This window comes from Epargyreus clarus, unplaced genomic scaffold (assembly GCF_041222505.1).
Source record: "Epargyreus clarus isolate Ecla_fem2 unplaced genomic scaffold, WU_Ecla_fem_2.2 ptg000015l, whole genome shotgun sequence".
Taxonomy (NCBI): Eukaryota; Metazoa; Arthropoda; class Insecta; order Lepidoptera; family Hesperiidae; genus Epargyreus; species Epargyreus clarus.
Genome location: NW_027332223.1, coordinates 1,482,229 through 1,505,134, shown reverse-complemented (window position 1 = coordinate 1,505,134; position 22,906 = coordinate 1,482,229). Strand labels below are relative to the sequence as shown.

Sequence of the window (22,906 nt, the reverse complement as noted above, 5' to 3'; positions counted from 1 at the left end):
GACTCCCCGAGTGAGAGCCCACCTGCCCTTTTATATATTAGATAATGTATGTGCAGCACTAGGCACTGCACTCTAGCTTACATAGGCCGGGCGTAACAGTACACTCTCAGTGTGATCTACATGAAATTACAATATTTACCCTATTTTATCTACACGATGATTAATAATAATAATGGTATTTTGTTTTTGCAGATATTCTTCAACTAGATAGTGAAATGTGTCAATTCGGAAGTCTATATTCTCCGACCTCCCCGGAAGGAGATTTCAAGCAGGTAATAAATAAATAAATATTAAATAAAAAATATTCGGTATATCTTTATTTTTTCTTGCAGTGACGACTTGTCCCAAAAGGTGGCGCTACTAATATCCTAAACTATGTCGTTGTTATATTTTATACATCTTGTATACATACACAATCCGAACTGAGGTTGTGTCCAAGTCAAAACTGTACTGTAATCGGTTTCCAAACGCAATAAAATAATTTAACATGAATGGGACCGTTCGCCACGTTCGTTCCAGAACGGTCGCGCGCCGCTGAACAGCGAGACGAGCCGCAACCTGCTGATGTGCCTCGTGTGGGTGTTCCGCAGCGCCGCGCGCTCCGCCCTCGCCGCGCGCGTGGCCGAGCTGCCCGCCGCCCGTCTGCACGCGCTGCTCTCCATCATCGACCTCGCCTTCAAGTGCCAGGAGTACAAGGTATGGTCCAACAAGCTAAGATGCTGGGAGCTGAGCATGGATCAAAATGAATAGAGGACAATTCAGAAAATAAAATGTAATGTTTCTTTCGTTTTAATAATATAAAATTGTTAATCATGTTTGTAGGGCACTTTAGATAATAAAACCAATATAACTCTTTTGTTTTGATTATATTCATTTATTCGTTGGCAGGGTCGTAAGGAAATAATGAAGTGCGCGCAACAGAACGTACGCAAAACCACCGATATCAAGGCCAAGTTGGAGGATGTTATTCTCGGCCAGGGCTCCGCTCGCTCTGATTTTATTATGCGACGGAAAGGTATCTATATAAAAATAAGACTTTTTTTTAATTGTATAGTATTTCAGTAGACTGTTTAGTAGAGAAGAATAGTTTTCGGAATGTCTAACTTGCAAATTAGTAACAAATAATTTCTAAGTTTTTCAAATCAGGTATAAAGAAATAAAATATGTTTTTTTTAACTATGGAGAAATATGTTGTAAAAAAAGTGTAAGTCTAAAAATTCTGCTGAATATTGTTCAGAGTATGTAAAGGCAAATTAAATTTAACGAGCAAGATTTTCCAGTGCCCAACACGAAAATGATTTAGCTATATACAATGTTTATTTGCATCATAAAATTGTGAATGTGTAATGTTTAATATGTTGCGATGCGTGCGCAGGTGGCGGCGGGTCGAGCGCGCGCAGCGGCGGGCGCGAGCGCTGGCGCAAGGAGTGGGTGCGCGGCGCGGCGCGCTCGCGGGGCGCCTCGCCCGCGCGCCCGCTGCCCGCGCTGGCCGCCGCGCTCGCCGCAGAGGTCGCGCTCACGCTGCTGCACGCGCTCGAGACCATCGTGCAGGTGGGGCACGCACACGCACAGTGATACACGTACACACGCGGACACGTGCACGCGATACACGGATACGTGCGTGCATACATGAACACGTGCGCACATGCAAAAATACATGTGACACATACATTAATGCGCGATGATACAGGTACAAACGCGGACACGTGCGCGCGTATAGATATACGCACGCGCCTAGAATCCGCGCAAAACTGCTCATCCGCTCCGAATATAGAAACAAGTCGCGTCACAATAGCAAATTCTAGATATTGACGGGACGAAAACAGCGCGGGATATCCATATCGTGGGAATGCACAAATAGTACATTACAATACGAGGACGAAAAATTTTTTTCTGACAAGTGTGAGTTTGCAGGCCGAGCCGCAGGCGAGGACTGCAATCACACGAGTCAGAAAAACATTTTTCGTCCGCGTGTTGTATAAAATTTTATATTACGGGGTCGGAAATGGGGGTTTTGCGCACGCGAAGCGTGCGTAAAACGTCCATTTACGCACGCCGTGATATGAAAATAATTACTCCTTAAAGCATCGACGGATGCCGATTACCGATATTGTATTTAAAATGACATTATCCAAACCAAACAGTATATGCAATAGTTTCTCCCAATGAGTTGTGGTTAACTAGTGGTCAACAATTAAGATTCAGTTACACACCGATTAAAATATATTTCCCCTTACTTCTTAAAAATAACACATTCAACTACAATATTCCAGTCATGCAGTGGGTTGGACTGGGGCCAGGCAGCCTGCAGCGCAGCGCTGGCAGTGCTGCTGCGAGCGCTGCAGCGGAACCAGAGCACGGTCGTTTTACAACACATGTTCGCGTCCATACGCTCCTTCATAGTCAAGGTAGGTATTGAACATTTAGGGAACGCCAAATGATTGATCTGATACGATGATTAATAATGTTTTTTTTTTCTATTATTGTACCTACCAATAATCGTAAGTTGATAATTTCTATCTTAGTACAGATATGGATTATAAAAATATTTCTTTCAAGAAGATTTCATTTTTAGAATATGGGAGTAATTAACCCCATATATAATTATTATACTACCTAAGCTCGGCCTTAAAATGCGCGACTAAGGACTAAGCTGAACATCTCGGAAAAGTATTACCACGCCCCTTACCACGCTCTTCAAACGGAACACAGCAGCGCTTAACACTGCTGTCATTATGTAAAAATAACTGTAGCGATAATGCAGCTGGAGTCGAACCGCAAAGGGTTCTATCACCTTTAAAATTTAAATTATGCCCTATTTTTTGAAGTCATACCTTTAAGACATAGTGACGATACTGATATGTGATGTTGTTCCAGCTGGGGTGGTCGTGGTGCTCGGAGGAGTGGGGCCCGGGCATGTGCCGCGTGCTGCTGCGGCACTGCGCCGCGCTGGCCGCCGCGCCGCGTGCCCACGCTGCTGCTGCACTGTACGCGCTCATGCGCCACCACTACCGCCTCGGGAACGTGAGTAGCCACCCAAACACCCTACATATTCTTTTTTTTTTAAGGGGACTAGGTAACCGGTGCGGTGCGAGCGACACGGGGTTATGTGGGATTTTGAACGCACTAAAACCCGGAGGGAGGGGGGGCGGTGGCCGTCCCTGCGCTGCGTAGAGGACTCCGGGATCCTATCAGCGCACTGCCCCGTCGGGTTCGCCACCCGCAATACCTATCTTGGCGACGGGTATTCATAACTTTGACGAATAATTAATACATCTTTGGAACGAATACAGGTTTGACAATTAAATATATGGAAGCAACATATGATATTTTCAATGTTATAGTTCAACATAAAATTGTCATATTACGCTCTTATACAATATTTTGAATACTTAAAATAATAAGCTGAATAAAAAATATAGATATTATTTTTTGCTTACTTATAAATTAAGTTGTTTTCTAAAAAAATATCAAATGAAATATTGATTGTGACTAACTGCTGCAGGATCCGTCGATGCCTCCGAACCACCACAACTTGGCAAGGATACCCTTTTATTACGCTATAATGCACTAGCGCTTCGGTACTCATTTAACTTCATTTGATCACAGTATTTTATCAATCACTATTGGCATAATAACATTAACTGTCATTATAATTCACTCTATAATTATTCCAAGTTTGGTGCCAAATAAAATATAGTATCCTCGACAAAATACATATCTATTATATATTATCATCTGAGGTAAAAAAAAAAAACAATTATACCTAATAATTTTCGGTCAGTTTAGATTTCTTTATGCTGTTGCTAGTTATTATTGATGTTGTATTTGGAAAACATGCTTTCAGAATAACGAAATAGAATATTAGGCAATATAATCACTATTTTCTTAACAGTGTAATTTTCCTGTAATCATAAATTAATCTCCTATAAATTTTCGTGTGTGTGGTGTGTGACCGCTAAATTTCCAGTAGTGTAGAGGTAATTTAAAGCTAATCTTAGTAGGTCGCAATTTGTTGTTATAGCTTAGATTGATTGATTGAAATTCCATTTCATTACAATTTCATTTGTAAAAAGAAACACGATTTAATTGAGATAAATACGACATAAAGTCAGTATATTTTGTTTTTATTTTAAATTAAGATTTTTAATTTGTCCCTTATGGTCCAATATAATTTTCACACCATTCGATTGCTATAATATTGCCTATCCATTATACAATATAATTGTCTTTTATGGCAAATTAGAATCTTCATTGGCTATTATCAAAATCATTACAAGTTTGTAAAACACATATATCTAAATCAGTGCAAGCAATATAACATAGCTTCGATCGTTAAAAGCGTGTAATGTTTCACATGTAGCGTGGCAGACATGCATAAAAATGTCTAACTCTAGCGGACTAGGGCAGCGGATGGGGCGGTTCGCCCCCGATCCTGGGAGGCCCCATCATAGTAGCTAAAAATGTCGTCAAAACCAAGCAATCTGTGAAATATGTATAAATTAGCGAAAAAAAATGGTTACCGGAATCATAAGTATTTTTCGGCGAATAAGACTATGTAATTTTGTAAAATCAAATCAACTTTTTATACTGGGAGGGCCGTTTAACTTTCAGCCCCGGGCGTCCGACAACCTTAGTCTGCCACTGTGTCTATAATAATATTCATTTCTGTACACGTCTGCCACGTACATAACCTGCAGATGGGACCGAACCTGAAGCCCGGACCCACATTCTTGCGAGGATGTTGCGAGAACGCGAGAAAAGCATGAGAAACGAGAATGTGAAGCCTATACGAATCGGGTTTTTCTCGCGTTCTCGCGAGAATGTGGAGCGGGCTTTACATTACGATTTGTGTCGCACAGAACTTCAGCCGCGTGAAGATGCAGGTGACGATGTCGCTGTCGTCGCTGGTGGGCACGTCCACCACCTTCAGTGAGGAGTCGCTCCGCCGCGCGCTCAAGACAGTGCTCATGTACGCCGAGAAGGACCAGGATTTGCACGACACTAATTTTCCTGAACAGGTTCGCACTAAATATGCTCCCTATTTATCGGATTTTAAAACATCAAAATTAAAATGTTCTATTTGACATAGATTCTTTACAGAATTATTTTTGATAGGCAATGAAGAACCTACTACTACTTCGATGATAAGCATTTCGTTATGAAAAAGAAATGGCGAAAATGTATATACATAAAACATATGTAATGGCAGCGATTAAATAATGTCAATAAAATCTTATTAAATGCGAATTCTAACATTATTAAAAAAATAATTAATTGGAAACAAATTATTTTTAGTTTTCTTCTGTAAAATGATCTATAATTATCTAACTGTACTGTATTTTTAAGTATGCTTCATCACCATACTAATAGTTAAAATCTTTTATTTTACTTTGGAGTAAACGAGTAAAAGTTACACTGTTCTGCTATGTTTCCAGGTGAAAGATCTGGTGTTCAACCTGCACATGATCTTGAGTGACACGGTGAAGATGAAGGAGTTCGCGGAGGACCCGGAGATGCTGCTGGACCTCATGTACCGTATCGCGCGCGGCTACCAGCACAGCCCGGATCTCAGGCTCACCTGGTTAAATAACATGGCGCAGAAGCATATGGAGGTAAGTTCTTATGGGTAATTGAATTGTATATATTTTCTTAACATATATAAAGTGGTTTGAAGTTAAAGCAAACGTGTACGGGGTGGGGAGAAGTCGTAGTTTTCTCTCATGCCTGAGTTTGTGACAAAACTACATTCAAGTGGATGCCCCTAATTATTTTTCAAATTAAAGGAACAACTTTTGCGGCTTAGTATTTAAAAAATATTAGTAATAAATAAAATTATTTGAATTAAAGAATGTAGCACTTACGAGTACTGAGGTGTACTGAACTTTTTTCGATAAAAATGCAAGAAAGGAAAAAAAACGATGAAATTGCTGACCCGTCGAAGTTTGCTTTCTTTCAATAAAATTCTTTAAATTCGGTCCCTTGTGTATGTACGTTTCGCAGTTTTAGCGTCTCGTGTCTAAAAGCAAGCGTGTACGTTACCCTAGCGTTCTAACCACCTGGAGGCGGGCATGTGCCTGGTGCACGGCGCGGCGCTGGCGGCGGAGCAGCTGCGCACGGCGGGCCGGGGCGCCGCGCTGCTGCGACGCGTCACGCACAACGCGCTCGACGAGAGCTGCGCCGACGCGCTGCACCACCACCTCACGAACCTCGAGCTGCAGGTAACTACACTGTGAAAACTCGCTACACCACGTCACGTACCTCGAGCTGCCGGTCAACATAGAACACCGGACACTCTGCATCAATATGTAGACTGGAAACATCATATGAGTCATTCTGACATAAGTAGAGTCCGCCCCAAGCTGCTAGTCCGCTCCGAATATAGAAACGAGTCGCGTCGGGGCACAGCTGCGTTAATGTGCCCATTATATACGGAGTATATGCTAACTAAACCTATGCGCAACAACTTCAAAGCATACTAGAAGTTTGGCACAGACTATAATAACATTGTGCAAGTTCCGACTACAACCCAACACACCGGTTTAAAGGTACTAGAATCCTACTCTGGCGGAACCACCGCCACACCTATTTCTGCTTATTAACAGCACTGTTAAGCGAGTTGTATTTGAGTTTGATGAGTAAGGTAAGGGAGACATACTTTTCTGAAGCTTTCCAACGTAGTCCTCAGTAGCGGCCCAACTGTGGCCGACCTTAGATGGAAATCTGGTCTTGTCTGAGGTTGACTGCAGATCCATGTACGGCAGTAACTTATTAACATCAAGTGAACTGCATGCTCGTCTAATACTTCTATATTACATATAAAACATAAATAAAAATAACAAAAATAAACTTACTCCACTCACAACACGCATGAGTGCAGCAGAATGCAAGTGGCACGCAAGCAGGCCACATACACAAACCTATGTAACACGAAAAAACTCCTTATTGCCATGTCAGTAATTCCAATACGTATTAATTTATTTATTTATTTATTCTAAAATAAAACCAGTGCAATGTCAATGAATACCATTATAAAACTCACGTCACACTAGAATTTTGTTAACAATAAAACTGTCAATACAAATCTATAAATATTATTTCGCAGGCATTACTCGAACATGCGGCGAGTGAACTGATGACAGCCGGCATGTATGAAACCGTGAATGAGGTGTATAAAGTGCTGATACCCATCGCTGAGGAGCACCGCGACTACAAGAAACTGGCCAATATTCACGGGTTTGTAGTAATTGGATATGATTATTATCATTAATATTTGTATTTTTCATCTTTGGGCATGTTTTTAAAAGGATTTGAGGCTATAGTACTCTGGTGAAGTAGTTTTAGAGAAAATCATAAGGATAACAAAGTAGATAAAATGAAGTATAATACGAGTATTTCCATTTTGCAGCAAGTTGAACGAGGCGTTCACCCGCATCGATCAGCTACACGGCAAGCGCGTGTTCGGCACGTACTTCCGCGTGTCGTTCTACGGCGCGCGCTTCGGCGACCTCGGCGGCGAGGAGTACGTCTACAAGGAGCACGCGCTCACCAAGCTGCCGGAGATCTTCAGCAGGCTCGAGGTAAGGTGGGAACGACGTGGCTTATGAGACGAACTTGCCAGTTAGACTTTACGCCCAAACTTGGTGAATGAGTGAGCTTAACACTAAAAAAATGTAAAATTTGATACAATGGTGGCCAATTACCATTTTGTACAAATGCGGCAATAAAATTATGTAATGAAAAAATTACTATTAAAAATTGTTAACGTCTAACAGTGTCTTAAATTTCTCACTTTTTTTTATATTAAAGAAATACAGAAAAAATATAATTCAATCCTATCCTGGAATAGAATTGAGCCTTATCGCCATAGATATTTCGGTACCCCTGATACCCGATTTGAACGGATTTCCCAGTGCTACACTTTGGATTAGACCCAAGATAATACTTTATCCTACCACCTACAAGATTATTCATTGAAAGGTTAAACTAAAATGCTTTGTAAATTATTATCCAGATACCTAACAAATTTAACATTGCAAAGGAATTTCATATTTTACCATCTACGAAAATGTACTCTACAATGTGCTCTGCGTTCAGAGTCAACATTGTTACAATAAGGTTGCATTTCCCAGAATTTCTACGGTTCCCGTTTCGGCGCGGAGAACGTGGTGATCATCAAGGACTCGAACGTGGTGGACGTGACCGCGCTGGAGCCGGACAAGGCCTACATCCAGATCACGTACGTCGAGCCGTACTTCGAGCCGCACGAGCTGCGCACACGACTGACCCACTACGAACGGAACTTTAATATCAGTGAGTTATATTTGAAGTAAAAATAATAATTATTTACTTTTTTATATTTAGTTAGGTGGGGCGCTCGATAAATACGAAAAGATGAAAGTTTTGTGTATGGGTTTAAGTGTTTTTATTTGTATTTTCGTATGATCACAGATGTCTTCGGTATTTGTATGGATTCACGCTATATCTGCACCTCGTTATTATCAGAATAGAGTTTAAGTATCACAGCTTTTATAAAGCAGATTTTTTTTATTACTTTATGATCTACAAATATGTATGGATTATGAAACAAACTTTATAAAAGTCAATCTTAATTATCAACGATCTTGTATTTATTTTGCTAAAACTTAATGTTATATACGTAATACTTTTGTGCATAACGTATGGCTAAAAATTATAATAATGTATTACTAGGATGTAGTTCACATTGTATTGTGCCGCGCAACTACCCGCGCTTACTAACTAAAAATTGCATTGTTGCATCAGAGCGGTTCATGTACGCGACGCCGTTCACGGTGCACGGGCGGGCGCACGGCGCGCTGGCCGAGCAGTGCAAGCGCAAGACCGTGCTCACCACCGCGCACCACTTCCCCTACGTCAAGACGCGCATACAGGTACACCCCCACACCCTGCCGCCCTACCGTCATACACTCCACTGTGAGCTCTGCATTACTACCGCTGAACGGTTCATATAGGATAAGGCTACACTTACGACTGGCACCAAAACACTGCTGAGCTTGATGAATGCGCCAACACTTCCATTTCCATAGTAGACCTCGAGGTATTACTACTGCCTGTATGTAATAGAACAAATTTTCGACTCTCATTTCCCATTCAAATTACAAGTCTCAGACGACCCAGACAGACATTTGAATTTTGAAGTAACATAAAGAATCATTGAATCGAACTGAAATTCGGAATAAAAAGAGTTCAAATTTTAAACCATGACCCACTACTCAATCCTAATAAATTTCGAAATACACCTTAGAAAACGTAATGAAGAACACACGCAAAAATATTTTCCAAATTTATTGAGTATATTTAAACCGTCAGGTGGTGCAAAGAACACAAATAATCCTATCGCCGATCGAGGTGGCGATCGAGGACATCCAGAAGAAGATCGCGGAGCTGGCGGCCGCCACCGCCGCCGAGCCCGCCGACCCCAAGATGCTGCAGATGGTGGTGCAGGGCTGCATTGGTACCACCGTCAACCAGGGACCGCTCGAGCTCGCGCAGGTATGTCTATGCAACCATTCTTTATTTGTATTATTGAACTCTACCACTTCACAACATGGTACTACTAACTAATAAAAGGATATAAATGTTAGCAAGTTTAATATGATGAGCAGTTTCCCATCTATAAGTCAATCGAACGTAAAACACCACTTCTTACAGATTATAAACAGATGTGAATATGTTGCAATTACCAATTAACATCAAGTCCACTGTATGCTAGTTTAATAGCAGTGTAATTACATTGGTTTGTAAAAATTACAGGTATTTTTGGGTCCCGTCGCGGACGGCACGCAGCCACCCACGCGCCTCACTAACAAACTTCGACTGTCGTTCAAGGATTTCTCAAAGAAGTGAGTACATAATATAATTTATTTCTATTATTATCCTCTTGCTGTGTGCATTTGAATATATTTGTTTTACTTTAGGTCATACGGTTTTTGTCTATGTCTGGTTCTATTTCAATATAGAAATTACATTACATTGAGCTAATTTGTGGTGTTAACAAAAAATATTCAACCAGAAGTGGTATCCAAAACACCAGTAGTCTCGTAACGACTTTTTGATGTAAGTAATGTGAGTTTTATAGATCTATGTTTGTGTACTATAGATGCCACGACGCGCTGCGCAAGAACAAGAACCTGATCGGCGCGGACCAGCGCGAGTACCAGCGCGAGCTCGAGCGCAACCTGGCGCGCCTCGCCGAGCGCCTGCAGCCGCTGCTGGCGCGCGCGCCCGGACACGTCGCGCACCTCACGTGAGCGCCCCGCACCACCCCACACCACGCCACGTCTTGTTACACCACATCACACCACACTGCATCATGCCATGCCGCATCACACCATACTTTGTCACTTTACGCCACACTACACTGCGTTTATCATTACTTCCCGATTTTTTCGAAATGAATTCATTCGAATCGTGGTTAGATAAATAGATTTATTTCGGATTTCGACATTAAAAAAATCAGCCTGTATATATAAGTCAGTCTGGAGAATTCTTTTTTTTTTTCAGTCACGGCATTGAAATTGTACACTGATTGAGTAATTACTATGTACATTACTGATTACATAATATTGTTCTTTTTTACAGAAATGGTGGAAACAAATGCGACTACAAGTACCAGGCATAAGGGAACACTTGCATAATCATATTCAGCATCCATGACAGAGCTTATTTTGTAAGCAATTAATTAATAGTGATATTTATTTTATATTACATTGCTTTAGTACACAATAATCAGATGATTTTTGACAATGGCTGCAATGGTAACTATCATTTTTAATTCAGTGAGCTTGCACTTTAGTGCCAACGGAACCTGTTCAGCTTGGTTGGTGCGTATGTAGCAAATGGTACTAAGCATTAAATTTATTATTTCACATAAATTAGTACATAACCCCTGAAATTAACATAAAGATCTGAGTGCTGAAATGTTATTCTATGAAACTGATTTTTTTCTGTTAATTTGTCCTTAAAATGTACTATCAAATTTTGTATTTATTGAGATACCAGATTAAGATGCCATTGCAGACCTGGTGTATCATGTACTTATGCATTTAGAAGTCACATATTTTCAACTTTATTCATTTAATTTTATCATATAAGTGTTAACTTTTTCTCACTTTTTGTATAGATCATTTTGTATAGAGTGAAGAATCAAATATTTCCAATTATAATACTCTTATAGTTTGTATTTAATGGAGGACTTTAAAAATTTTTGTATTTAGGAATTTGTATTCTCTCTTTAGTAATTAAGATAAAAAAGTTGAAACTGGCTCCACTCCTTATAAGTGTTATTAGACAGAAATGGGGGTAGAGTTGGTACTGTCAATTTTTAATTTATATGATTTAAGCAGCAAATAGGCATGCAGCCCACCTGATCTTCCGCTCTTGATATCTGTGTACTACAGCCTCTGGAGTGGTATTATATTTTATCAGTATTTTATTAAACTTATGTTATTTCTAACCCGTCCTACGCATTAGCGGCTAGCATCACTTCATTTTATATATTACATATAATTGCTAACAAAGCGGCTAGCCGCCCCGCTGTTCACTGCTAGTGCGTAGGAGGGGTTGCACTACATTATCATGTAAATAAATAGGTTATTTCAATATTATATCAATGTACCTTAGTTTTAGAAATATACAAATTATTTACTGTTTTATTTGCTAAGTTTCAACAAAATATTGTTATTATGAAGTCCAAAATCTTAATACTTGCTCTTTCATGAATTATTTCAAATTAATAAATATAGAAGTCCCCTGTTTGATTGGCGACTAGTATAGCTTAGCAACCGCGAGTTCTATTGCTTTGATGCTACGGTCGTCAATATTTCAGGGTTCTAAGTTTAATACAGCTTACTTTATGTATGAATATTTATTTCCAAGATAATTTCTAATAAATAAAACAAATAGTCCTTAGTATAAATTTGTTTTATTACTCCTAAACACTTACCGACATGAAATCCGAAAAACAACTTATTTGTAATGTGTGCTAACAACTTATTTCTAATGTGTGCTAACATATTAGCTGAATATCATATTGCACACTTTATAAGTTATAGTCATCAGTTTTACAAAACACCGACAAGAAAAGACACAATATCACTGATCATACAATTTTATGTAGCATTTCACACGACGAAGAAAATATATACCTTACCAGCCCATATCATAATAAAATATAATATGGATATTCAGAAAAAAATGTTTATATTACGGTATTTTTAATCGTATATCTTAAGTTACTTAAATAGTTTATCTTAAAATATTTGATCACTAGTTGGATAGTATGGAAGTTATAATCACCATAATAATATGTAAGAGTAAATTTTTCAGGCATGTGGGAGGGACCAGCTAGCTAACATAAGCAACAAATGTATTCAATTAGCTTAAAGGGAACTAACAATAATAGAAGAAATAAGTAACAGTGTAAAGCATTCTCTAAAAAAATCGCTAATATTCAAGTCTCAATAGAAATTGATCAGTCATATCAGATATTTGCAGATACATGAGCTTTAAACATTTGTACTGCATTGAGGTTTTGCATGTTATGCATGTTGAAGATACACATAAATATTCTTATGTAACCATGTCGAAAGATAATAATGACAAGTCGCTATATTATGGTTCAAAGCAATCTTATGATGACTTGATTTATATTCTAGGGCTGAGTGTTTCGTATCTTAATCTGAGATCTAGAGCAGTAGAGCTGTCTACCACAGCATTTCTGAAGGATATAATTGCCCGAAATATACCAGTCCTTATCAGGCCACAACCTCCCCCAAGGCACACAGTGTGGGGCTCTAAATATAAAACGTGTTATTTAATAATATCCAAATAAAAAGGCGCATAGCGTAACCTTAAGTCCAAATATAAATTCACTATATACAAATAAGGAATAAAGAACAATATATTTGCTACTTTGAATAACACTCCCCATCCCATGGGTATTTTTGTACACCAGAATATAAACTAGCTCAGCTGGATATCTTCCTAGTCACCTGTAACATTCACAAACACAGAAACAAGGATACTTGACCGTCTCATTATGAGTAAAGATTTTTATAGGTGTACTAAATGAATATTAAGACAATTGAAATTATTTATTATTTAAGTAATATAATATATACTTGCTATTGAATGTAACTTTAAATTTTACCAGTTATGAATTAAAAATAAAGGGCATCCTACATATAAAACAAACTTTCAAGATGTTACAACAGTTTGGAATGATGTAAGATATTATTAAAATGGCAAACTACGACATTACCCAAGTTCAGTCAGATGTAGATCAAGACATAAATTTGCCATTTATAAACATTCAAGATGGACTGTAAGACACCACTTGAAGGAACCTATGTGATTAATGGTAGATTATTATGAGACTGCATACCATTCACTACACTTATAATAGTTAACTACGAAACAAGTCCATTGAGAGTAAACATTAAGAACTATAATAAAGTCGCACTCATCAATTAAAGTCCATTATCCACATGTAGGCTAAGTCACACTGTCACAATCTGTTATGGTGTGACGACTTAGCCCCTCCTTGCTTGTCACTCGCAGTCCGCCGGAGTATGCCATGTTAGCCGCTCCTCGTAGAAAGCAATCACCTGAAAAAAAAACATGAGACTTTATATTACTTTATATTCTACTGTACTCTATATTATGTAGTAGCAACGTTGTCATTGCTGCCCATGGACATCTATAGGGCCTTTCATTAAGTGCTTCCTATCTATAAATTGATATAAAACAAATTGTGTGTATCATCGATTTTTTTTATTATTTTGTTCTGTTCTGTTCATGTAACCCCCTATAAACCCCAAAAGAAAAATTGTAACGGGGTCACAATCACGACGCAAAATTCGCAAATTATGGCCTGCGAGAAGCCGAGTTATTGTAAGCGACAAGCAGGCAAATCTTGCGTTTTGTCGACGTACGGGTGTTGTTCGATTGTTTACTGAACCAGTGGACTCATATTTAACCATGAGATTGCGAATAGTAGTCTCGGTAGGACGATTATGGCGACCGAAATGTAGGACGCGGTATGTTGCCCGAACGGAACACCTATTTTGATAAAACCTTTTTATTATTTCTGTGTTGTTGAATGCTATATCCATACATGGTGATTTGGCACAACAGACTGAATAAATGATGACTAATTTTACAGATGTAGCTTCAACAAGGTCGCAGTTATCAACAGCTCAGAACTCCCTGTTGGAAAACCCTGCATTATAGATGACCAAACTCACCTGCTGGGGACATTTGATGTTAGCTACCTTCGCAGGTACTAATTCTGCCTCATCAATTTCAGCCCATTTGACCAAGAACATCAGCTCACCAGTTGCATCAGATGCACCTGAAAAAATGAAACAAAATACTTTGAAATTAAGATCCTGTACCATGTAGAGTGAGGAGTCAACAGACAACTTTAGAAAATATTCAAGGTTACTGCTACATAAGGACTAAGGTGGAACACCTCAATAAGGTTTTAGGAAATTTTATGGGGATAGTTGAGTGTCGCTCAGCACTGTGCGATATATTATATATCATACATATCAAGTAAGAGCAAAACACATACATACAGAGTACATTGATACTCTATGGGCAATTTGCCTGCTGCTGCTATATAACTGTTTCAGAAACTGTGCTGCTGGATAACAGTTACATGATGAAAGCTCACCAATAATCTTCTCAGCTTTGAGCCCCTTCTCGAAGCCCGACTTAGCCTTTTCCTCACTCTTGCGCTCACGTTTGATATCGCGATGCTCGTCCGCCGAAGACACGCTGGCGCCGCGCCCCTTGCGCCCCGAGCTCGTGTCCTCACTCGACTCTCGCACGCGCTTCTTGCTACGCTCCTCTGGTTTCTTAGCCTTCTAAAACAATTTGCTATTTAGATTGGTGTTGTAAAATATGGGAGTAGATTGAAAGAATATTCTTTATTGTACATAGATCAGAACAATAATAAACAATTATATAGGTTAATTGAGTAACAGACAAGCAGCATGCAGTCCATCTGATACATATATTTATGTTGAAACATTACATACATCACAAAACTTATAACCTAGAAAGGTTAAACGGTTTAATATTGAGAAGATATTCATAATTTGGAATGGTGCTTACGGAAAGTGATTTATGAATCCCTCCCCACATAACAACCATAAGTTCAAGCAAGAACCCTTATTGTTTACAAGGTGACATATTTATTTAGACAGCAAAATTTAGGGAACCAGGTTTACTAATCCAGTCCAGCACTGAACTGTGTGGAATGCGCTCGGACTAATTATCAATTTTTTTTTATATTTGAACCTGACGATAAAGCAGACGTGCTACCTGATGGAAAGTAGTTAACGTCGCCTATGGACATTTGCAACACCAGATGAGTCGCCAATGCATCGCCGGCTTTGAAGGAGAGCTCTTTTTGCACCTTTTTTGAAGAGCCCCATGTCATAGCGCTCCGGGAATACCTCGGGAGGAAGCTCATTCCACATCTTACACGTCCGTGGCAAGAACGTCCGTGCAAACCGAACCGTGGAGGACCGCCAAGAGTCCAGTTGGTGTGGATGGAACTTCATCCTTCGGCGAGTGGTGCGATGGAGGAATGGTGACGTAGGCACCAGGTCAAATAGTTCCTCGGAACACTCACCATTATAAAGCCGGTAGAACACGCAGAGGGAACCTATGTCCCTCTGTAAACTTAAAGGTTCTAGCCGATCGGAGATCCTCGGATCGTTGACGATTCATATTACGCGTTTCTGCACGGAGTCAAGTGGGTTAAGTTGGTATTGGGGCGCCCCTGCCCAGAGATGTGAGCAGTACTCCGTGTGGGGTCTTACTTGCGTCTTATAAAGCAGAAGCAGTTGCCCCGCAGTGAAGTACTGCTTCGCTCTGTTCAAGACGCCCAGCTTTCTTGACGCCAACTTCGCCTTAACGTCCAAATGACCCCGGTACTGCACATCACACGATATGTCAACTCCTAGGATCCCTATACTTTTATTAATGGTGAGTGGAAATCCTTGGAACCGTGGCGCTATGACGAATGGGTTTTTTTTAGCGGTAAATGCGCAGACTTGTGTCTTCGTAGGATTGAACTCAACAAGGTTAAGTCGACCCCATGTCGAGACTAGCTCCAGAGAGTCCTCGATTTCAGACACAAGTTGGTTTCTACTTTCCTCCACGAGAGTCCGAGAGGTATTTGCACGGCCTGTGTACACAGCATCTCCCGTACTATCATCTGCATAAATTGCAAGTTTGCTGTCATTTATTTTACATAATGCTTCATAGGGCAGCATAATCTTAATGCGAATTGATCATTTTCATATATTATTACTGACATTGTATTCAGGTTCAAATGTTTTAAGATATAATGATAATGAATTCACATAGGTGTTACAATATACAGCACCTCTTTTTCCTTGCGAGATTCCTCAAAGGTCCGGATGAGCTGTTCGCAGTCCAGGTTCTCCTCGGGCTCCCAGGTGCTCTCCTCCTCCTTATAGCCTTTCCATTTCAGTAAATATTGCACCTGATGTCAAACAACACCAATGTTAACACGTCACATTAGCGTTCTGATCAGGATACATTTTGCTTCGCGTAATTAGTGTGAAGTAGCTAAATTTTTCATCTATCTAATAAATTATACCACAACTGCTAAAGAATATCGCTTTGAGATGTTACGTTCCCAATCTAAGAGCCATAAAATCGATAAAAATCCACAAACCACACGGAAAAACATTAAAAAACACGTTGCAGAAGTAGTATTTATGCTCAATACTGTACCTTTCCCTTCACAGTTCGTTTATCCAGTACTTTCTCAACCACGTACTCTTCTTCGGTGGACCCGTCACTGCTGTCCCCTTTTTTATCCTTTTTGCCCATTTTACTGACTATTTAAACTACAAATTCACAAAAACTTATAACCGGTGTTATTTTGCTCTTTCTATGCGGCACAAACCCTCTTTAGAATCTGACTTATCTGACTCTTATCTCAAAATGGCGGGAGAGGGACGCAACACGCCGTTCAGCAACTCTATTTCTTTCTGAAATTGTTCAATCAATTCGTTCAATGATTTATTTTATTGAGTTGTCATGTTACGCATTTCATTCAGTTCATAATTTGGCATCTACAGGTCTGCCGCAGTTAGAAAGGGCAACATTTTAGCTTCTTAGCTTTACTTCTTAAGGGTCCTAATCTATGTTTAGGAGGTAAAACTTTGTTAGATTTGTTAGATGGAAAGTCATTAATTATCCAAACAACTGTTTAATTTTATATTGAAGTATTTTAATATAACGGACACCAATTGCATTGAAATTTATTATAAGAAATTAAAGTTTCTACAAGTTTAACTTAAAAAATATGGTATTACATTAAAGTTTTTCTTCTATAGTTTTAATTTTATTTTTTAATTATTTTATTATATCAATTAATTTTAACATTTTCAATTTCATTCTACTGTATCTTTTTTGTAGGCTCTTATAATTTTTGAGTCTATTATTTGATACAACCCGATTTTTTTGAATCAATTGTTTTAATTTGAGTTCCCTGGGAGATCTTCTTTTTTTCGTTCTTTCATCATCTACGCATTTGCCCTGTAAATAAACAAATAGAAATATAATACTGATTTCAAAATATTTTTAGGTCAAAAAACAATAGCACATAAAATGTAAACTGGAATTACAAAAATAAATATGTATTACTTACTACGACAATGGGGACAGCATTCTTGTTTAAGACTACTAAGCCTTTTTCAGTCAATGACTTATCTTCATTTCGAAAGTGTTTTGAACAAACTGTAGTTATCGAGCTTGGAATCCAATCATCTTCTTTTCTTAATGTCCTCAAAATTCGGGTCCATTCATCTCTTCTTATCGGGTCCCGGGGAACCCTGTTAGTGTAACAAATAATATTTCTTAAATCTAACTTACATTCATAATTAACATTCCCAACAAATTTGATTTTAAAATTTATTCCTTATTTTTTTAAACATAAGTACATATACTTACTAATGCTATAAAAATCTAAACAGGAATATACCTATGAAATGTTATTCCAGAACATTTTTTTGTAATATTTGACTGGGATCTACATTTTTTCACTGCACACTTCACCATTGTAATTAGTGTTTAAATAGCATTATTTAATGGTATAAACTATAAATATAATGGAACAATAGAAAATCAGTGTAAAGCGTATGATGAAAAACATACATTTATTGGAGACGAATTCCTTCTGACCAAAGAGTATAGACAGTATAGTAAGTAACCTACTGACTTCTATAGAAAATAGAAATGTATTCTGTGGCACAGACTATTAAAGAGTATATGTCACATTATTCACAGATGAATTCGTAATTCTTTTGGTATATTTTAAGATTACAGTAATAGTCTATTAATTATTTAAATTCTATTTACAGGTTAAACTTACGTGATAAAAATTATGTAACATTTGTTGTAGAAAATATATAAAGATTTTTTTCAACTGAGTTATTCTATTAATGTTTCCATCACTAACTTCACTCGTTTCATTCATTCTGTCTTACGTCATTAGTTGTCAAAACATTATCCGCAATTCGCCTCAGTTTCAGTTTGATGACTGATAGTTGAGGATCGAGTTGTTTAGAGTATATACAGAGCGGTTTTACTTTGTATGCCTGCGTTTTACTCTTGAGACGAAGTGATTGCAAGAGTGATTTTGTGTCTAATAATTTAATCGCGTTAAGAAAACCGCGCGCGTACATAGAGTAACAAAAACAAAAGTGTTCGGTGTATTAGTGAACTATATTGTGGGTATTGCGCGTGTAATAAATTAATAAAAGACTGAGAGATAACAAGTTTTTTGTGTCGATTTGAGTGGTTTCAAATTGACTTTTGACGTCACGAGAGGCAACCAATCGTTTGGCGCCAAAGATTATGTAGTAAATACGTGCTTTCGAAACAATCTGTTGCTGAAATCAGATGTTGAATGGGTACCACGTGAGTGAATGTTGGAAATATGCTATTAAAATGCACTGCGGATGGCAGACGGATCAAAGTGAACGGCGCTCCGGTGAGCCAGGGAAATGTAGCACGAGGTATGCTTTAAATGGATTGTTTAATTTTAATTGTTATCGATTATTACAAAATTGCAATTGATCGGACGGTTTATTTATGTCGTAACCTAGCACGCAATTGTTTTCGCTGCGGTTGTAAATGCTACTGATAACGTTATAAATAGAGCGAGGGCCGAGTAGAATTTGCCTACGTATCGAAATTTTAAAGTTAGAAACGAACATATATTTAAGCGACTATAGTATAATAAATACTACATTGTACATCATATAAAAAATCACAAATCCTTTAATGTCCCACATCTGCGTACAGGTTTCTTAAAAAGAAAAGCATTCATAGCCTACCACGATGTAGACTGGTAGGCTAGACACATTTTTATAGAACTCTCAAACTTGTAGGTTGCGCCACGATTTTTGGCTTTACTGACAAAACAAATCATCTTTAATTTCTAATTCGCACAAAACTTTGGTATATCAGAAGTATGTGCTTTGGTTTCTAACCCCGGACCCCCAACGTAAGGAGCATGTCTATAGTACCACCAAGGTATCGTCACTCATAATTTAACAAGCTCCTAATAATTCAGGTACTTTTCGTTTGTAATATTTAGCTCTGAAGCAGTAATTATTTCAAATTATATTTTTATAAAATTAAAACCATCATAAATTGTCATTCATTCTCACAGTTTGAGAGTGAATGATTCATATTTTCAGCTGCGTGCATCCCTTAGAGCCGGTCCACACGGCGCGTTGCGTCAGCGTTGCGTCGACGTAGCGCTGTGGCTGCGTCGTTTTACATACTAATAATCATAGTGTACACACGGTGCGCTGCGTCGACGCAGCGCATACGCGACTGAGCTGCAGCGCACGAGACGAAGCGGGCGGGGGAGTACTCACTTACGGAGCGTTACGACTCCGTCGTAGTAACGCTGCGTTGGCGCAGCGCCCGTGTGGCCGGCTATGCGTAAAACCTTTGCGTTGCGACGACGCAACGCTGACGCAACGCGCCGTGTGGACCGGCTCTTATTCATGTTTTTTAAGTATTTTCGCGCTTTGATTATCCTGTACTTTATTTTTCTATTTTTTAGAATTTAACAAATGACTCCTCTAGATTCAAACTTATTCTAAACATGATTCCCATTGAAGTTTTTAGCGACAAGTATAGTCCGCGTAAAACTGCTAGTCCACTCTGAATATAGAAATGAACCGCGTTGCCATAGAAAATTGTATGACTATAACGGCTCGCAACAAAATCAGAGCGGACTAGCAGTTTGGCGAAAACTATAATTGTAATTACCAACGCATAGGAATCAGTTCAGTAAAAAAATTTACCACAGCTTCTTAGCTGCGGAATATAACAAAATCTCGCCATCTTTTTCGGATGATCGTTGTTTCAATTCCAGGTTATCATTTCAACATCTATGTTTTGAATATCATGAATTTCGTCTGCCTACAAAATGACAAGAAATTGTACAGATAATGTTAGTAACTTTTCTGATTGAAGATGCGATTGGTTATAATAATTGATTTCCGAGTGGTCACTTGCTGTTATGTGAGGGGCATAGGATTCGAACCAGGGAGTAAAATAACAAACCCGCAAAATGTGAATTACGACTTATGGACCTTAGTGCTGTATGGGGATTGTAAAGAAATTTCATATTGATTAATAAGACAACACGTTGAATATATTCGCTACTTATTGGTCTGGAATTGGTCATATCAAACCTGCATATTTTAATTTCGTCGTAACAAACTACGCATTTTTGTGACATTCTTAAAAAAGGACACGAAGTCTAATAAAAAAATAAAATTTAGACACCCATTGACGTCGATTTCCAAACATTTATATAATAATATTTCCAATTATATCGTTTTATTACTAATTCAAATTATGAAAATATTTTTATATTTATAAATAAATGTATATTTCAAGGTAGTCGATCACTTATGGGAACCATCGACTCAATTAAATCGTTTATTATTAGCTTAATTAAATCGAGCTCGTATAAGAACACGTTGAATTTTATTCTAAGGTCCGTTAAAATTAAGGAAACGTACGTGACCCTGCGTGCACGCATTACATTAGCGCCAACTAGTTTGGTGATTAATTGAGGAAGTAACGCCCGGAGCGAAGACCGGGCCATAACGTAATACTTAGTAGGTCAGTGTTTTATTATAATTATGTATGTAAGGCTGCGTGATGCTGATTACCTACTTCAAATTTTGTGTGGTATATGACTATAGAGTCAGCTCGCTGCATGAGTACTGTGGTGTGTCTGCAGGTAGAGCAGCTTTTTACACTGGTCTTAGTATAAATAAAAGTGATGGCGCCTTCACGATTAAAAACGAAGGATTACACACATACACAAGTCGACTAATCATATTTACTATTTGGGCTTGACTACATAAGTACGATATGAGCGGCAGTGAACATCAGGTACATGGCAAGTTCAAAAAAATCTTGTAAAAACGTAGTATCATGTCCACATATTCTTATTTATGAGTTTTTAACCCATAATATATTTATTTTGGGTTCAGATTTCCATTTGTCTGTCCAAGAATTGATAATAAAGAGCCTGCTAGATTTGTAATGATTTTAATGTTAAAATATGTTTAATGGGTACTTGTACCTTGTACCCATAAAATATTACGTAAAATGAATTTCATCTATACATAGGCCTGAGCTTTTACTGTTCATAATTCCGATAATATTGGTGCCTAAAACGAGCCAAATATCATCTTCTTATAATAAAGCCTCCTTTTCAATAAGCATGCCCAGTAATGGGTTGGAGAATACGGAGAATAATTCTTCACAACTCAAAGATCGTAGGCGATTTGGCTGAACTTCCCACGTGATGTCTTACCATTAAAGTTTTTTGTGACAGAAATACATGAATATTGGAGTAATTATGAAATTAATTTGAAACGTACGTAGTCATTAAATCATTAATTATTAAATTATTATTACTAGTTGTTTTGGAAGTAGCAAATGGTAATATAACTCATCTGTTGTTAATTAATTGCTGCCAAGTTTTTTATACCGAAGATTATAAAACTTTAACAAAATTGTAAACCTAAATTGTCCGGGAACTACTAAATACTAAATTCTTTACCACAATATACCTAATTCGTTGATATAATATGCATAATGCATTCTTACTTTTTCAAACATGGCAATAGTATTACATACTGGTTATAGTTTGTTTTTGTTTAGTTTTCGTTGTTTTTAGCTGGCCATATGTTTAGGCGGCAATAAGGACTTAACATTATATTATGATGCATGATTGACCCAATTTTTGTTGGCAAAAATGCTCCTTTAATTATTTTCCAAGATCGTCGACCCTTGTATATACGAAGTTTTCAGTTGCAAACGGAAACCTTGAAGAGTAAAATTGCGCGGAAACCGTGGGTGGTGGCAATGTCGATGGAGCTGAGAAAAATTCACATTCGTCTAAAAATAGCTGGGCACGTGCTAGTGTGCCGATCGATCAAGTGAAACTCATGTTGTCTTGCTTCTTGTACGTAGGTGATTCAAATGTGTCCCTGTAGTTCCGGGACTAGAATAGGGCTACGGTTTCCCTTGCCTGTCGTAGGAGGCGACTAAAAGGGGGCTTCCGGGGTTGCGGGCGGCAAGAGTGGGAGCTCGAACCGTCCAGAAAGCGACCCCGGGAAGGACGGCGGTATGTGTGGTCGCATACCGTCGTAAACACTACATGGTGTGGGAGGAGCGAAAACTGCTCCCCCAGGGTAGAGCCCGATCGGGGCGCTTGGAGGGCTCCGGTTGTGTTCCGTCGGAGATCCCGGAGTTCTCCAACAAGCGTTGA

The 22,906-nt window shown here is 38.5% G+C and overlaps 3 protein-coding genes across 6 annotated transcripts in view; 2 read left to right on the top strand and 1 right to left on the bottom strand.

Moving 5' to 3' along the window:
- Zir (dedicator of cytokinesis) overlaps positions 1-11,959 on the top strand; it is a 36,264-nt gene extending 24,305 nt beyond the window's left edge. Inside the window, exons 23-39 of the mRNA XM_073080229.1 lie at positions 193-272; positions 520-696; positions 889-1,015; positions 1,376-1,551; positions 2,274-2,408; positions 2,878-3,024; positions 4,863-5,021; positions 5,439-5,615; positions 6,048-6,221; positions 7,106-7,236; positions 7,409-7,580; positions 8,133-8,313; positions 8,785-8,912; positions 9,352-9,534; positions 9,796-9,884; positions 10,142-10,288; positions 10,624-11,959. Coding sequence (XP_072936330.1) covers positions 193-272; positions 520-696; positions 889-1,015; positions 1,376-1,551; positions 2,274-2,408; positions 2,878-3,024; positions 4,863-5,021; positions 5,439-5,615; positions 6,048-6,221; positions 7,106-7,236; positions 7,409-7,580; positions 8,133-8,313; positions 8,785-8,912; positions 9,352-9,534; positions 9,796-9,884; positions 10,142-10,288; positions 10,624-10,663 — 2,423 coding nt within the window. The 3' untranslated portion in view covers positions 10,664-11,959. The remainder of the gene's footprint in view (positions 1-192; positions 273-519; positions 697-888; positions 1,016-1,375; positions 1,552-2,273; positions 2,409-2,877; positions 3,025-4,862; positions 5,022-5,438; positions 5,616-6,047; positions 6,222-7,105; positions 7,237-7,408; positions 7,581-8,132; positions 8,314-8,784; positions 8,913-9,351; positions 9,535-9,795; positions 9,885-10,141; positions 10,289-10,623) is intronic.
- Positions 11,949-17,092, bottom strand: LOC140747688 (chromobox protein homolog 5). 2 transcript variants are annotated; one of them, XM_073080227.1, is made up of 5 exons: positions 16,819-17,092; positions 16,445-16,564; positions 14,720-14,912; positions 14,289-14,395; positions 11,949-13,649 (listed from the first exon to the last, which is right to left on the bottom strand). In XM_073080227.1, the coding sequence occupies exons 1-5, from the start codon at positions 16,915-16,917 to the stop codon at positions 13,593-13,595; spliced, it is 576 nt and encodes a 191-aa protein (XP_072936328.1). In that variant the 5' UTR covers positions 16,918-17,092; the 3' UTR covers positions 11,949-13,592. The 2 variants fall into 2 exon arrangements, with proteins under 2 accessions (XP_072936328.1, XP_072936329.1); XM_073080228.1 differs by having other exon boundaries at positions 14,720-14,909; positions 16,819-17,089.
- A 1,508-nt stretch (positions 17,093-18,600) lies between these two features.
- The window catches only part of NFAT (nuclear factor of activated T cells 3), a 98,397-nt gene continuing 94,091 nt past the window's right edge, over positions 18,601-22,906 (top strand). For all 3 annotated transcript variants that reach the window (XM_073080226.1, XM_073080225.1, XM_073080224.1), the window contains exon 1: positions 18,601-19,109. In XM_073080226.1, the coding sequence (XP_072936327.1) occupies positions 19,031-19,109 (79 nt within the window). In that variant the 5' untranslated portion in view covers positions 18,601-19,030. The remainder of the gene's footprint in view (positions 19,110-22,906) is intronic.

Excerpts from the sequence above, each read along its gene's own strand:
- LOC140747688 (XM_073080227.1), bottom strand. The coding sequence starts at position 16,917 with ATGGGCAAAAAGGATAAAAAAGGGGACAGCAGTGACGGGTCCACCGAA. Across the intron at positions 14,913-16,444 it reads AATCTCGCAAGGAAAAAGAG|AAGGCTAAGAAACCAGAGGA; the intron begins GTGCTGTATATT and ends AAATTGTTTTAG. Across the intron at positions 14,396-14,719 it reads CAAAGCTGAGAAGATTATTG|GTGCATCTGATGCAACTGGT; the intron begins GTGAGCTTTCAT and ends TCATTTTTTCAG.